At 35.2% G+C, this 14571-nt stretch overlaps 1 protein-coding gene across 1 annotated transcript in view; it reads left to right on the forward strand.

Annotated features, from left to right (window-relative positions):
• Window positions 1-14571, forward strand: part of waplb (WAPL cohesin release factor b) — a 111067-nt gene that overhangs the window by 28801 nt on the left and 67695 nt on the right. The window contains exon 5 of the mRNA XM_056468946.1: window positions 3083-3195. Within this exon, the coding sequence (XP_056324921.1) occupies window positions 3083-3195 (113 nt within the window). The remainder of the gene's footprint in view (window positions 1-3082; window positions 3196-14571) is intronic.

Below are 14571 nucleotides of genomic sequence, written 5' to 3' on the forward strand. Positions count from 1 at the left end.
TCAAGGTTGAAATAAAAAAATAATCAGATTTCTGTCAATTTTCCTAACCAATAAACAACACTCTCTGTAATATTTCAACATGCTTTCACTTTCATATTCGACATGAAACAAACATTTAGCGGTAGGAATGATGACATCACGCCCTACTCCTCATTCTCTCTTCATATAGCCGCTTATATGGATATTACACAACCATAATACACTGATATAGCTTGGTTCGTTGGATCATTTTGCTTTCTCACTACAGTCAATTCGCTCCAGAGTATGTTTCAATTGAGCCGAGACCACCTCATTCAGGCAGTCTCCGACCGATTGTTTCAGCGAGGATCCGAGAGTGATTGCCGGCTTAACGTATGTCAAAGGAACTGTGCTAACTGGGTAAACGAGACGGGTTCCGAAACAAACATCTAGGTGTGACAGCACCCTATTGTCACGCAATTGATCATTTTCTGTTGGGTTACAGATTTGTTGTTTATAATAAAGTTGATGGGGTTCGAATTACAGGGGGTTTTGGCAGATTGACCCTCCTAATTAACGCTTGATTCTCTCCTGAAGGACGTCAGGGTCCTTTATTAGTGAGAAGTAGTTTTCTTTGATCTGTATTTTTAAGAGCCCCTATTTTGCATTATAAAAGGTCGTATTTTAGTTTTGGGGGTCTCCAACAGCAGGCTGACACGCATGTAAGGTCAAAAACACTTTCATTGTTTTATAATCTGCATGTATTTTTACCTAATTATCACAATGACTCCAATATGATTTGTTTAGCGATTAATTTGTTCCCAAAACCCTCCTTTGTGTGAGGCTAATCTGCTTTTATTGGTCCAATGACCAAGTCTGTTGTGATTGGTTGACTGGGTTCAGCGCGAGACAGAGAGAAATGCCCACCATGGCTATGACGTAGCAGGGTATGTGAGAGCCCAGTGCCGGAATGCAATAAAGCTATGCAGTTAAACACCAGCATAATACTCTACTCTTAACGCTATCCCAAAGTAATAACAATGACACACATTCAAGATTAATCCAGGTTGAACTATTTTGGAAATTGCCGGCATGTGAGGAACAACCATAGCAAAGCCAAATGGCAGAGGATCTCAAGTTCGAAACACATTTAATTTGGTAAAAGAAGAAGCACGTGTCGCAGTTTTAACATGGTTTTGGACATAATAAAGATTTAACCTGAGAGATACAGTAAAAGCACTGATCTATAATAGATAAGTGATTACAAGCCACGTGGAGTGATTACAAATTATAACACACAATTAAATACATTTTAATTACACTTACATGTTATGATACGGAGGAAGAAGAAACTGGTCCATATGAACTGTAACAGTTACTGTCAAAAAGTCCCTGCCAAAGTCTGACAATGCCCCATACATAATTAAATATGCTCTGCTGCTCCTTCAATAGCAAATGGCCGATAAATCCCACCTTGCAGCGTAGGTTAATCAATCATTAGAAAAATGACAGGAACAAACACAGCACTGGGTTGACTATACTGTGATGTTCTTGTGAAAATGAACTTTAACCGTTTATTTCCCACAGCTGAATCTCCTTTTGTCAGTTATCATCATCTTCATGTCATGATCAGTCCTGTCATCCCCACGCTCCGCTAGTGTCTGAAAGGCGTCTGGGAAAGGCGTGTTGACGTTTTTACTGGAACTGGTACTACATATTTGGTGATGTACCATGTCGATGCGTTCAGGCAAAAGATCTGAACCCAACACGAGTCATTTATTCGACTCTGTTTTGTTAAAGAATCAATAGATTTAAACATGGTGCGCTTTAAGATTTAAACCTCAGCTGGATGTTTTTATTCACTTAGTGCTGTTACACGCTGCATAAAAGGTCATTTTCAAAAACCCATACAGGCTCTTTGAATAATAATAATTAAAATAATATTATAAATCTACATTTTCCCAACCCTATAATGGTTCATACCATTGTGAATGCTTAATCGTGTCAATCAGTCTATGAGAGAAAATACAGTCTGAAACTGGCAGATCTAGAGCACCGATAAAAATTATAAGTGTTCACAAGACACCTTTCTTGTTTGTATCTGCATATAGCCTAAAAGTAAAGTTTAATTAGATGCATAATTTTTATGGTTTAACCTTCATTAGGTCAGAATACACTTTTTTTTTTCCCCAAAACACTGAAAACTTTTCTAATTTAAATAAATACATAAATTTGATTCACTGAAATAACTTTATCTTTTGAAAATAGACCTGGATGGACCCACTTTATTCAGATTTTCTGTCATTAATAGGCCAACAGCAATGATAATTTGTGCCGTTTTCATCAGGGCTGGGCAAGATCACATAGATTTAATATAGTTTTAACTCAATATTGATTCATTTGGATAATTATCAGATACAATATGTTTATTCTTTTTTCTTAAAGGATGGAATCTCAGCTATTTTCTATTTCAATTCACTGACAATAAATAAATAAAATGGGTATAATATTTGGAGAGCCAGAATTGTGATTAAATATTGATCCAGTTTCTAGAGTGATTTTAAAGTCTCATAAATTCAAAACATTGGATCTGTGCCTGGTTTAGAGGCCTGTTCACAATGTTATGAAAGGAAGAATAAATATATAATTCACAGTACACACAAAATATTTGTCCACTTTTGTGTGCGGTATGTATGCAGCTTAGATGATGGCACAATTTAGCAGATACAGTTCAACTTAGAATTATTAAACCCCTATCAATTTTTTTTTTACATTTTTTAAAAATATTTACCAAATTATGTTTAACAGAGCTTGGAATTTTTTACAGCATATCTCATAATATTTTTTCCTTTTATAGAAAGTTTTATTTGTTTTGTTTCGGCTAGAATAAAAGCAGTTTAATTTAAAAAAAAAACATTTTAAGGTCAAAATTATTAGCCCCTTTAAGCTATATATTTTATATATTTCGTCACTTTAAGCTGTATAGAAGTGTCTTAAAGATTATCTAGTAAAATGTTTTTGACTGTCATCATGACAAAGTTGAATAAATCCGTTATTACAAATGAGTTCTTAAAACTATTATGTTTAGAAATGTTTTTTTTTTTTTCATGTGTGTGTTTTAAAGATCCTTTGGAGTTTCCAGACATCCCCTTCCCCTATGAGACGGTGAGGAAACCTCAGGTCAAAGCTCAGGAGAAAGCCAAGGAAAGCCGGAGGATCTTCAGTGGGCCAAAGAAGGTGAGGTTCTATCTTATTCTGGTTTTAAATGCCAATCAGGTTTGAAATGCCAATACATTTAGGGATGTAATGATTCACCGTGAGCCGGTTAAAAATTGAATCGCAATACATTTTTGAACAGAGGTGGCGCTGTGTTTACATTCGCAATCTCGCTTTACTTGCACATCAGCAGCAAGCAAGAGGTGGGGCGGCAAAGTAAAATGACAGCAGTGAAGTTGTCAGACAAAACACAAACTGTGTGCAAATGCTGCAAAAAGACTACTGTCACAGACATCTATTTACAAAAAACACTATAAATAGGCCAAATCGAATGATTGGACCGGATGATTTGCAGCTCCGCTTGCTCCGACAAATGCTACGGAGATCACATGGTGCGTCAGTGTTTTCATAGCGAAAGTGTGAAGATGTTTTTCAGATTAAAAAAGAAATTTGTTCCATTACAGAACCAGGTATTAGCAGTGTTGCCAACTACTTTCATTGAAAAGGCGCCAAGCTCTGCCTGCAAAGTTGTTAAATGTTGCATCATACCTCAATTTCCATATTACTAACATCATTACGTCCAACAATTTCTATGGTTAATAAAGGGGTATTTATATTTGCACTACGCTTTATGGATGCATGTCAGTTTAACTGAATTTATTGCTTTTTTTAAAAATACAGTATATCAGTAACAGTATCTGTGATTGTGATCAAGAAAAGAATAAATGGTCAAATTAAATTGTTAAATTTAAGAGAAAGGAGAAGTCGATCGGTTTGACTGTATAAGGGAAATACCTCACACTCGTAGTGCTAAATTAATTGTTGTCGGTACGCAGAGGGGTGATCTGCTCTCAGGCTGCAGACTACTGTACAAGGACTGGGCCGCCTGTCAATGCTCTGAGGCGGGGGGAGGGGCTGAGGGCATCACCTGCAGATCTTTTAGAAGAGTAGGAACAATACAATATGGACACAAGCGAGTCTAAAAATCTCCAGTGACACCAGTGTCGCTTTTTTTGAAAAATTGTTGCTGGGGGGTCTGAAATATCAATGCCCACTGTTTTCTGATTTAATATTTCGTTTCTTTTGGAGCTGTGTCACAATATGGAAAAAAAAAAACGGTCGCAGCTTCCGATTCATGCAGACTTTGAACACACTGAAAGAGCTGGTCAAGCTTTTTAGGATTGTATGGAGTACATAATCAGAGGCAACCTGGGGTTGGCCAAAAATGATTGGCTAAAGTGACAGTGATGGGTTAACAAAAACCAAAACAAAGACTGCCGTTCAAAGCAAATTTTCAAAGCAGAATATCTGACTTTAGCATTGATTTTCAGATAAACAAGAATGTTCACTTAGCATGTTTCTGAAATATCTGCGAACATATTATGGTATTTTTATGTTTTACTTACATACAGCACCTTTGGTTTAACTATTTAAATGCTTCCTATTGGATATTGGGTCATTCAATGCAACTACGCATGACTCTAAGGAGATCTTACGACATACTAACTACGGTTTGCCTAAAGAACATGTTGTGCAACCGAAGTAAGAACAAATTTAGTTACAAACTAGCTAGTAGTTACTAAGCCCCTAGTGTTGACTTTATGTTCCAGTTTAAGAAATAACTACCCAGATTCCTGACTTCAAGCAGCGTTCTAGGCGTTATTAGTCAGAAAACTCAGATTTCAGAGTTATCTGCAACGCTGCATATAACAAAAACAAACCATGTCTGTTACTTTATTATGTCCCATGCCTATTCAAAGCCTACATATGGCCTAATGCAGTTTGCAAATTGCATAGGATGTGGTTTTGGAATTGAGTTTAAATCACACAGACCTGAAGAACTCTTGAAGAAGATAATGTCTTCAACAGTAGATCCGCTTTCACTGTATAAAAGGTTGCTGCACTCAGTATTGTAGCCAGTCACAATCTTGTCACATTCAAGTGCACAAAAGCAGTGACCTCACCATTTCAGTTCTTGCACTGTCATGAATGCTTTCACTATAACCAGTGCACACATGATGTAGTCTACATAAGAGATTCATTGTGCCTTGTAGACCCTGTCATTGATTATAACAGCAGGTTTTGTAAGAGTGCTGAACTCTTTTTATGATTTTACCAAACATTTACACAGTTTACTAATGTTACTTAGGGCTTGCAGAATCACTAGTCTGATATCGCTGGGCTATTGTGTCTTGTAGTTGGGCTACCAACATCTATTCCCATCCTGCCTGTTAGGCTGTATTATTGGGGGGAAAAAACATATTTCAGATTTTTTGCATTCTTTCAATTGAGTAATATGTTGTAGGTCTTTTTGGCCATCAGGGAGCCACTATTGATCTGTTTGAATTTGTGTTTGGGTTATCTAGTGTGGGCATTGGTCGGTTTAAGATTCTGACTGAATGATAACCTTGCATAAAAATATCAAGGTTTCTTGTTAATGTGTTACTGCTCTAAAATGTATTCTTTTTAAATGTCGTGGTAAAAAACAAACTATTTTTCTTCTTTGAACATAATATATTTTATTTTGAGAAACATTTAAAATATTTTGGAACAGTAAAAATCCCAGCAGGCACAGGACATGACGTCAACATGACGTCCGATTGACGTTGTTCCCCAATGAGGAACATTGCATTTTGTTAGGAATTGAAAATCGGGTTGACATCAGAACCCAACATCTAACCTAAAATCAACCAAATATTTACGGCTAATGATGTTACAGCTTGACTATGTGTGGACGTTACTACTATGCTGTCTATCAGACGTTAGATTTTTGGTTGCTATTCTTGACGAATAAATGTCAACATTTGACGTCAAAATGATGTTGTTTAAGATGTTGGTTTAACGTTCAAATTTGGTCACTTTCCAACACAACCTAAAATCAACCAAATATCAACGTCTAATGATGTTACAGCTTGACAATGTGTGGACGATGTCTATCAGACAAGTTGCCATACCTGACAAATAAATGTCAGTTTTTATTACGTCAATGTGACATTGGTTTAAGATGTTGCCTCGACGTTTAATTTTTGGTCACTTTCTAACACAACCTAAAATCAACGCCATTATTGGACGTCAAATTTATGGTGTCCTTAGATACTGGCTAGACATTGAATTTTGGTCATACATCTAACCTAATATTAACGTCTTATGATGTTGTGTGCCTGCTGGGATGTCAGGCTAAATAGGTCAAATAAATCATTGAATTAATCATTCTGCTGTCTTCATTTGTTTCAAAAACATAGATTTCTGTGTTTGGAGATATTTTCTGCTGGCGATACGGTTATCTTAAAAAAACAACAAAAAACATAGATAAAAAAAAATCTTACAACTACTATTTGGCGGTTTTAAAACCTTGACTTTTCCAAACCGCGGTATACCTTGAAAACGGTTATAGTCCCATATCTAATCTGGTGTTGTCAGAAGAACAGAACTTCAGTACCAAATTAGTAAAAAATAAAAACAATAAGGTACCTGGTCCAATCAGGATTTTTGCAGCCGATACTAAGTACCGATTCTAATGCTTCAAGCTTTAGAATGCATTAAACACATTTTCTCTCTAAGTGGAGATCTCGCCTTACCTAAGTGAATAAATTAACGATGTTGCATATAATCCCATAAATACATTTCTTTTTATCATTTAGCTGTGAACATATGGCCAGAAGCAGCTTTACAGAAAATAATGTAACACGGATATAAAAATTGATAGGAAAAATTACAAACAATCGATTTGATCGTGTCACAACAGCTCAAAACACGATAAATACAGTGGTTGCACTTTCAACATAAAGACCATCACTCACTTGAGTCGCGCAAATGGATTGTATAAACAAAGGTCACACCGCATCAGTATATATTTTAGCTGTTGTGATGTGAGCGAATCAATCGTTCATGTCTGCACACATCATTTACCTACTCATGTGTTGTGACTTGCTTTAGGCTATGTATAATATATGGGGGTGCACGTGCGTCTTCCTCTGTTTGAAAACTCCTAAACGAACACCTGTAATCGGTTCATGAGTTTGGCCATATTGGCGAGTACAGATCGAGTCATTAAATGTGATTATTGGCTGATACTGATCTTTAGCTGATTGGTCCGAGCATTCCTAGTACATTGTTTTCTTGAGTACAGATTCAGTTATAGAAATAGCCTGAGGACCTAAGTTTTAAATTTAATATTCTTTTATTTATTTATTTATTTATTTTCATTTTTTCAGCATCAAATATTTACTTCATCAAAGTCTTTATTGTTTTTAAAACATGAAATTTGTTTAGGGACAATTAAAAAGAATTAAGAATGTCTATAAGATATTATTTTTCTACCAGGGAATTGTACTGAACTGTAAAGTTTAACCGGACATTCTATTGCCATTCTATTTGTCTTTTAACTAGCAGTTTTACATTAGGTTTAGGTCTTGTTTGTTCAATAATTAGATTGAGATACAGTAGTTAGTTAGATTCTAACAAAATAGCCGTTAATTTTTAAATTCTGCGAGTGCAGGTCTCTTAATGGAAAAAGTGGTTACAGATATAATAAACCCACAGCTTAAAGGTTTCTGTCAACTGGATTGATAAACAAATGTTAGTCAGTGTTAGTTTAGTTTTTAAAATTAAGCTTAAGTGCAGCTTAGAGCTAATTCAGATTTTTCATGTTATAGAAAAGAATCAACCTAATATCACCATGATGGAACATTAATTTAGCATTCTATTTGGCACTCTAGGCTTGTTTTTAACCATGCACTCAATTGCTCATGAGGAAGAGCACTTGTGCGTTCGGTTGAGTTTTTATGTTGTAGGGTCCAGCCAGTTAGTCCAATGACGATGTCTACTGGTGGGCGAAGGTTCACTGCATGTTCGGTCTTTCCAGTGCACAATGTAGATTTACTTTAAATTTAACTTATATCTGAGTCCAATTTTAGTATAAGGTGGTTTAGAATATTAATATATTTATCCTCATTTTATCTGACTCCAAATATAAAACATTGATAAGATTATTTTGTTTCTTTTAATGTTACTTTAGATTATGATGGAATATTCTCCTCAGTTCGTTAATGTATATTATTCTCATTCATTCAGATTCCTATAACATCCTGAGTCTTGTACTGACTAAGTATACAATCTCTAAAGTACAAGCATGTCAATCTTGGTCACTAAACAGTGACGATTAACCGATTTTCTGAAAAGAACCCTGCTAAGTCTAATTAGAATATCTTTTGTGCGGCCCCTATAGATCTGCTATCTACTAAATCAAACAAAGCTATTTAGTCATACTATGATCATTACTATAGAAATAACCAGACCGATTAACTTAAACTGTTAATAACTTTGAGTAATCACTATACGATTTAAATAGTATTATAAGTTTAGAGATGAAGGTCAATCCCCTTAGATAGCCTTTTACAGTCCAAGTATACATAAATTAATGCCAATGTGTTAGTCGGAGCTCTAAGAAAATCGTATCGCGTGCCACACTGCTCCGTCTACCGTGTTTTAGTCCGTTACTAACCTGTACAGGGGCTTGTGGTGTTGTGGACTTAATGTAATCTACTAGAGATAATAAAACGAACTCTGTTTGAATAATTCAAAACATAATAATTTATTAGTCAGGTAAATATGTATTATGCCAATTCATTCAGTGAATTAATAAACAATAAATACAAGACATCAAATTATCTAAGATAATCCAAGATTAAAAGATGCATACCTGACTTCAAAATATACATAGCATGGAGCATTAGAGCTCCATGCTATGAGGTTATCTGATTATAGGATCGCCCCGAACATTTAGAAACTTTACCTTAGTAGTCAATCCAAGAATCTCCTTGAGGAAAGGGGTGTGTTTAATAACAAAATGCATTTGCATTTAGTGGAAGAGTTTCTGCCTATAGGATAGGCACACCCTTCGCAGTGGTTCAAAATATACCTGAAGTTATACATCTATTGTTTTGATTGTCTATTACTGAGGGAATAAGACCATTATACCAGTCACACTGAGACATTTCAAATGATATCAAACATGATAGATAAAGTCACTTGGATTGATATAGAAAATTCATACTTTAAAATGACCATTTTGTGTGAGTACAGTATGTAGATAGGGTGTGTGAACGGGGGTTGCAGGCATGCTTCAAATGTAAATGAAGGAAAGGACAAGGCCTGGTTTTCCCGCATTCCCACCTGGTGGGTTGTGGAGCCGATTGTCTCTGTTTTCAGCTCATATTGGAATTGTCAAAGACATCAAAATATTTGTGGTATCTCAAGTCTTACAATGTTAAGATTAATGTAAACACAACTCAATATGAACACTCTTGTAATTCCCTTAAGTCTTTCCTAAATTTATTGATGATTATTTTAGGTTTAAGTGGCATTTATATGGAATTGGATGCAACCAGGGTGTAGGGCTTTTTGTAAAGCACACACCACCCTCTGCTGTGAAAAAAAAAGTTCAATTGATTCAAAATAGAATATTGATACATTTTGAAAATCTCTGAATCAATGCAGAATTTCTCCAACAATTTTTTTGCCGCAGCTCTAATTTATGCACTTAATGGATATATTTGTCCAAAGTTACCTAATAGTCCACTAGAAATCAAAATTTTCAATGTTTATTTTGCAAGCTCACATTGTTATTCTTAAGGTGAATCAATGCAAGTTGATCCACTGTAAAACATTTGTTTGTTTTGGTAATCTTCAATGTAAGTCCGCTCATTTGCTTTCGCATTTGGAATGCTGGTCCTTCTGTTGATATCCATCTGAGGGCTTCCATAGCAACTGCATATTACCCGTTAATTTACTATATAGGAAAGATACTATGAGGAAAGAATACAGTAGTAAATACTATAGCGCTTGGAACCATATAATTGATTGATAAGCTTTAATTAAGCTTTCGGAGTAATAATATTGTTGCTGTGGTATGACACTACTGTAGTAATAAACAAGTTATTCAATAATCTATAATTATACACAATCACAATGCACCAACATAGTTTATACTAACCTTACAGTATTAATTACTGTTTATCAGTTTACTATAATACAGTATTCTGTAGCATTCATTGACAAAGGACAAATTATACCCTTTTACTATGTGGTTAAAAAACATGTTTATTATAAATTACTATAATATAAATTATATATTTGTTCTCTATGTGGATATCTAGACATCCCAAAATAACAGATGAAAATATACAAAAGTCTGGTCGCATGGTCTACATTATTAATTATTTTTATTTTTTTTTTGTAAATGGTGGAAAAGTGCTCTAGTTTTGTAGCAAGGGTTGCATTTTTTTTCTGTCGATGAACTTACAGTCAACAAACATTCTCAGATGCTGCATATCTCTATGTTCATGTTATGGTTGTTTATTCTGACGAGACTTGGAATGCTGCAAAACAAAACAAAACAGAGATTTCATTGCTGCAATTACATGGCAGGGTTCGTTATTAATATTCTTCTGTTCTTTTTATACGCGTGTTGATGTTTATATCAGATTTTTATATAACATATAGCTAGGCCTTTATATAATCTTTATTGCTGCTGTCAAACAAATTCTCGTGTTCAAAAAAAGTTTGTAACCGTAGATGTATTGAATAAATGTTTATTACGTGCCACTTTTTCTTCAGTTTTTCAGCCAGTTTCTTGAACTTTCCTCCCTTTATGAGCAAAAACTTTCGGAAGTCTATAAAAGCTGTTCAGCATTTCTTATTTTGGCCAATTCAAACACTTATAAACGACATAAAACAGAAACATTTTGATGTTCTGAGAGCGATTCATATGTTAAAGAATCACTTCCTGCCCGCCATCTGAATTTGGTGCATCATCATTGACGTCATGCAAACAACCTACATTCCGTTTCGGTACATCAACGTCTGGAAAGCTTTAGCAGTTTCTGCTTCATGCCGATTTGAATTTGCATCATATTATATAATTTCTATAAAAGCAAAGGCTGCATTGGATTGTGACTTAAGTTAATATACCAAACGCTCTACCCATATATCTACATAGCTGGAAAAAGAGCAGCAAAACTGTTGACATTAGAAACCTTTAATATGTAATGTTATCTTAATCCTGTAATTCTAGTGTATTTCCTCTCTTGTCACCTCAGTAATGCCTTCCGGTGGGTGGCCAAAGAGCCAATGATTAAAAACACCACAGTAGTATGTGGTATGTCTTCTGCTAATGCACGACAATTAGAAAGTAAAAATGAGCTGAAAATGAGTTTATTTCACTAATAGCTCTTTCTAATGGAACAAGAAAGTTCAAAGAGTTCTAAAATTTCCATGATCTTTTTCTAGTGTTTGGCCTCTTATGTGTCAGGGAAGGTTTGATTTCTTTCGTGATCTCTTTTGTTTTGACAACCTCAAGTTTGCTAGCCAAGCAAAATAACGTGGTGACATTTAAATAGGCACAATTCCCCAAGCATTGTTTGAAATATCACAGAAAGCAAATGTTTAAGTTTACAAGGCATAACACATTTACACAATCAATGAATGTCAGATTGGTGGAATGTCATAATGTAATTGTTGTCCCAGTAGGGCAAGTGATGTTTTGTCAACTACTGCAAAATCTCTCACACTGGTCTCAGGGCAGCCATATAATATTAAGCTACTACTAAGACTATTTTGAACGTTACTGCTCATATTACGCTCTTTTAATGAATAAATCATGTAAATGATTCAACAACCATAAAAAATTAATATTTTTTTCGTCTCTTTCTATTAAACTGTCATTTTGTTTTATTTAAAATTTGTTTTATTATTTTTTTTGCATGGAATATCAATTACAATGTTCATTTTATAATTATCCTTCCAAGTTGTTATTAACACCACCCCAAATAAACACTTCACTCCCTTAACAGCTGCTAACTTACCATTGAAAAATCAAATAAACATAATTAATTTAAAAAAATTATAAAAAATAAATAAATAAATAATATAAATAAATAAATATGTAGTCATATATTATTGCTCAGCTTAAGAATCAAGAGAGTTAGCCAGCAGATTATCTAAAAAGGGCGCCACAACTTGTCAAAGGTCTTAAAAGAACCAGGATGAGACATCTTGCTAGTAAAGTAGTAAAAGTTAAAGCCTTTTGGACCATTACTGGAAGGTTAGCATCTACTGCATCCCGAAAATGGCCAGAATTTGTATTTAGATCTATGTTGAACACATCTTTCAAAGTTTTAAATATTTTAGTCCAATAATAAAAATAAGTTAGTGCATTCCCACAACATGTGGATGAGATCCTCCAGTGATTGCTTGTAACTATTACATGCATCGCTGACAGAGGGGTATATTTTAGCAAGTCTAGCATTAGTGTAGTAAACCCTATGTAGAATCTTACATCGTATAAGCCCAAGTCTTGCACATATAGAAGAGGAACATGTTAAAATGAGTTAAAAAAATTGGGAGGAACAGTCATCTTGATTAGGTATATGTGCCCATCAAGACAAAAGGGGAGTTTAGCCCAGCGTTCCATGTCGCATTCACAATTTTTAAGTAAATGGATAAAATTAAAGACATACATTGCACTTAAAGATTTGGTTACAATGCTACAGTGCATCCGCAAAGTATTCATAGCACTTCACTTTTTCCGTGTTTTTTTATGTTACAGCCTTATTCCAAAATGAATTAAATTTAATTATTTTTTAAAAATTCTACACACAATACCCCATAATGACAATGTGAAAAATATTTTTTTAATTGTTGCAAATTTATTGAAAATAAAATCCCTGAAAAATCACATGTACATAAGTGTTCACAGCCTTTGTCATGAAGCTCTAAATTGAGCTCAGGTACATTCTGTTTCCACTGATCATTGTTGAGATGTTTCAGCAGCTTAATTGGAGTTCACCTGTGGTAAATTCAGTTGATTGGACATGATTTGAAAGGGCATACACCTGTCTATATATGGTCCCAGGGTTGACAGTGCATGTCAAAGCACAAACCAAGCATGTCGTCAAAGGAATTGTCTGTCGACCTGCGAGACAGGATTGTGTCGAGGGACAAGGCTGGTGAAGGTTACAGAAAAAGTTCTGCTGCTCTGAAAGTTCCAATGAACACAGTGGCCTCCATTATCCGTAAGTGGAAGATGTTTGGAACCACCAGGACTCTTCCTAGAGTTGGCCGGCCATCTAATCTGAGTGATCGGGGAGAAAGGCCTTAGTCAAGGAGGTGATTTATAGCCCGATGGTCACTCTGTCTGAGCTCCAGCGTTCTTCTGTGGAGAGAAGATAAACTTACAGAAGGACAACCATCTGTGCAACAATCCACCAATCAGACTTGTATGGTAGAGTAGCCAGACGGAAGCCACAAGAAACAAAATTCTTTGGTCTGATGAGGCTAAAATTGAACTCTTTGGAGTAAATGCCAGGCGTTACGTTTGGAGAAAACCAGGCACTGATTATCACTCGGCTAATACCATCCCTACAGTGAAGCATGGTGGTGGGAGCATCATGCTGTGGGGATGTTTTTCAGCAGCAGGAACTGGAAGACTATTGAGGATAGAGGGAAAGATGAATGCAGCAATGTACAGAGACATCCTGAGTAAAAACCTGCTTCAGAGTGCTCTTGACCTCAGACTAGGGCGACAGTTCATCTTCCAGCAGGGTAGTGACCCAAAGCACACTTCCAAAATATCAATGAAGTGGCTACACAACAACTCAATGAATTTCCTTGAGTGGCTCAGCCAGAGCCCAGATCTAAATCCTATTGAACATCTTTGGAGAGATCTGAAAATGGCTGTACACCGTCACTTCCCATCCATCCTGATAGAGCTTGAGAGGTACTGCAATAAGGAATGGGCAAAAGAATCCCAAAGACAGGTGTGCCAAGCTTGTGGCATCATATTCAAAAAGACTTGAGGCTGTAATTGCTGCCAAAGGTGCATCAATAAAGTATTAAGCAAAGTCTGTGAATACTTATGTACATGTGATTTTTTTTAAATTTTTTTAATTTTAAATAAATTTGCAACAATTTCAAAAAAATCTTTTTCACATTGTCATTATGGGGTATTGTGTGTAAAATTTTGAGGAAATAAATAAATTTAATCCATTTTGGAATAAGGCTGTAACATAAAAAAGTGTGGAAAAAAGTGAAGTGCTATGAATACTTTCCGGATGCACTGTACGTGCCTCTTAAAGATTTGGTTACAATGATACCTAAATACTTAAATTCACCAACTGCCCATCTCTATCATTTTGTTTTAATTCTTTCATTTTTCTTTTTGTTTGTGTGTTTTTCTAGCTTAGTTTATTTCTATTGTAAGTGCATCAGTAACTGCTTTTTGCAATAATAGATGTTGAGTAATGTTAAAAAACAATAGCTTTTTACTGGTAATCGGCATTAGTCCACATCCTGTAGATTAGAGCTGGACTTCTATTAAATCTACAACGTCTTTTAGTT

Source organism: Danio aesculapii, chromosome 12, assembly GCF_903798145.1.
Source record: "Danio aesculapii chromosome 12, fDanAes4.1, whole genome shotgun sequence".
In the NCBI taxonomy this organism is placed as follows: domain Eukaryota; kingdom Metazoa; phylum Chordata; class Actinopteri; order Cypriniformes; family Danionidae; genus Danio; species Danio aesculapii.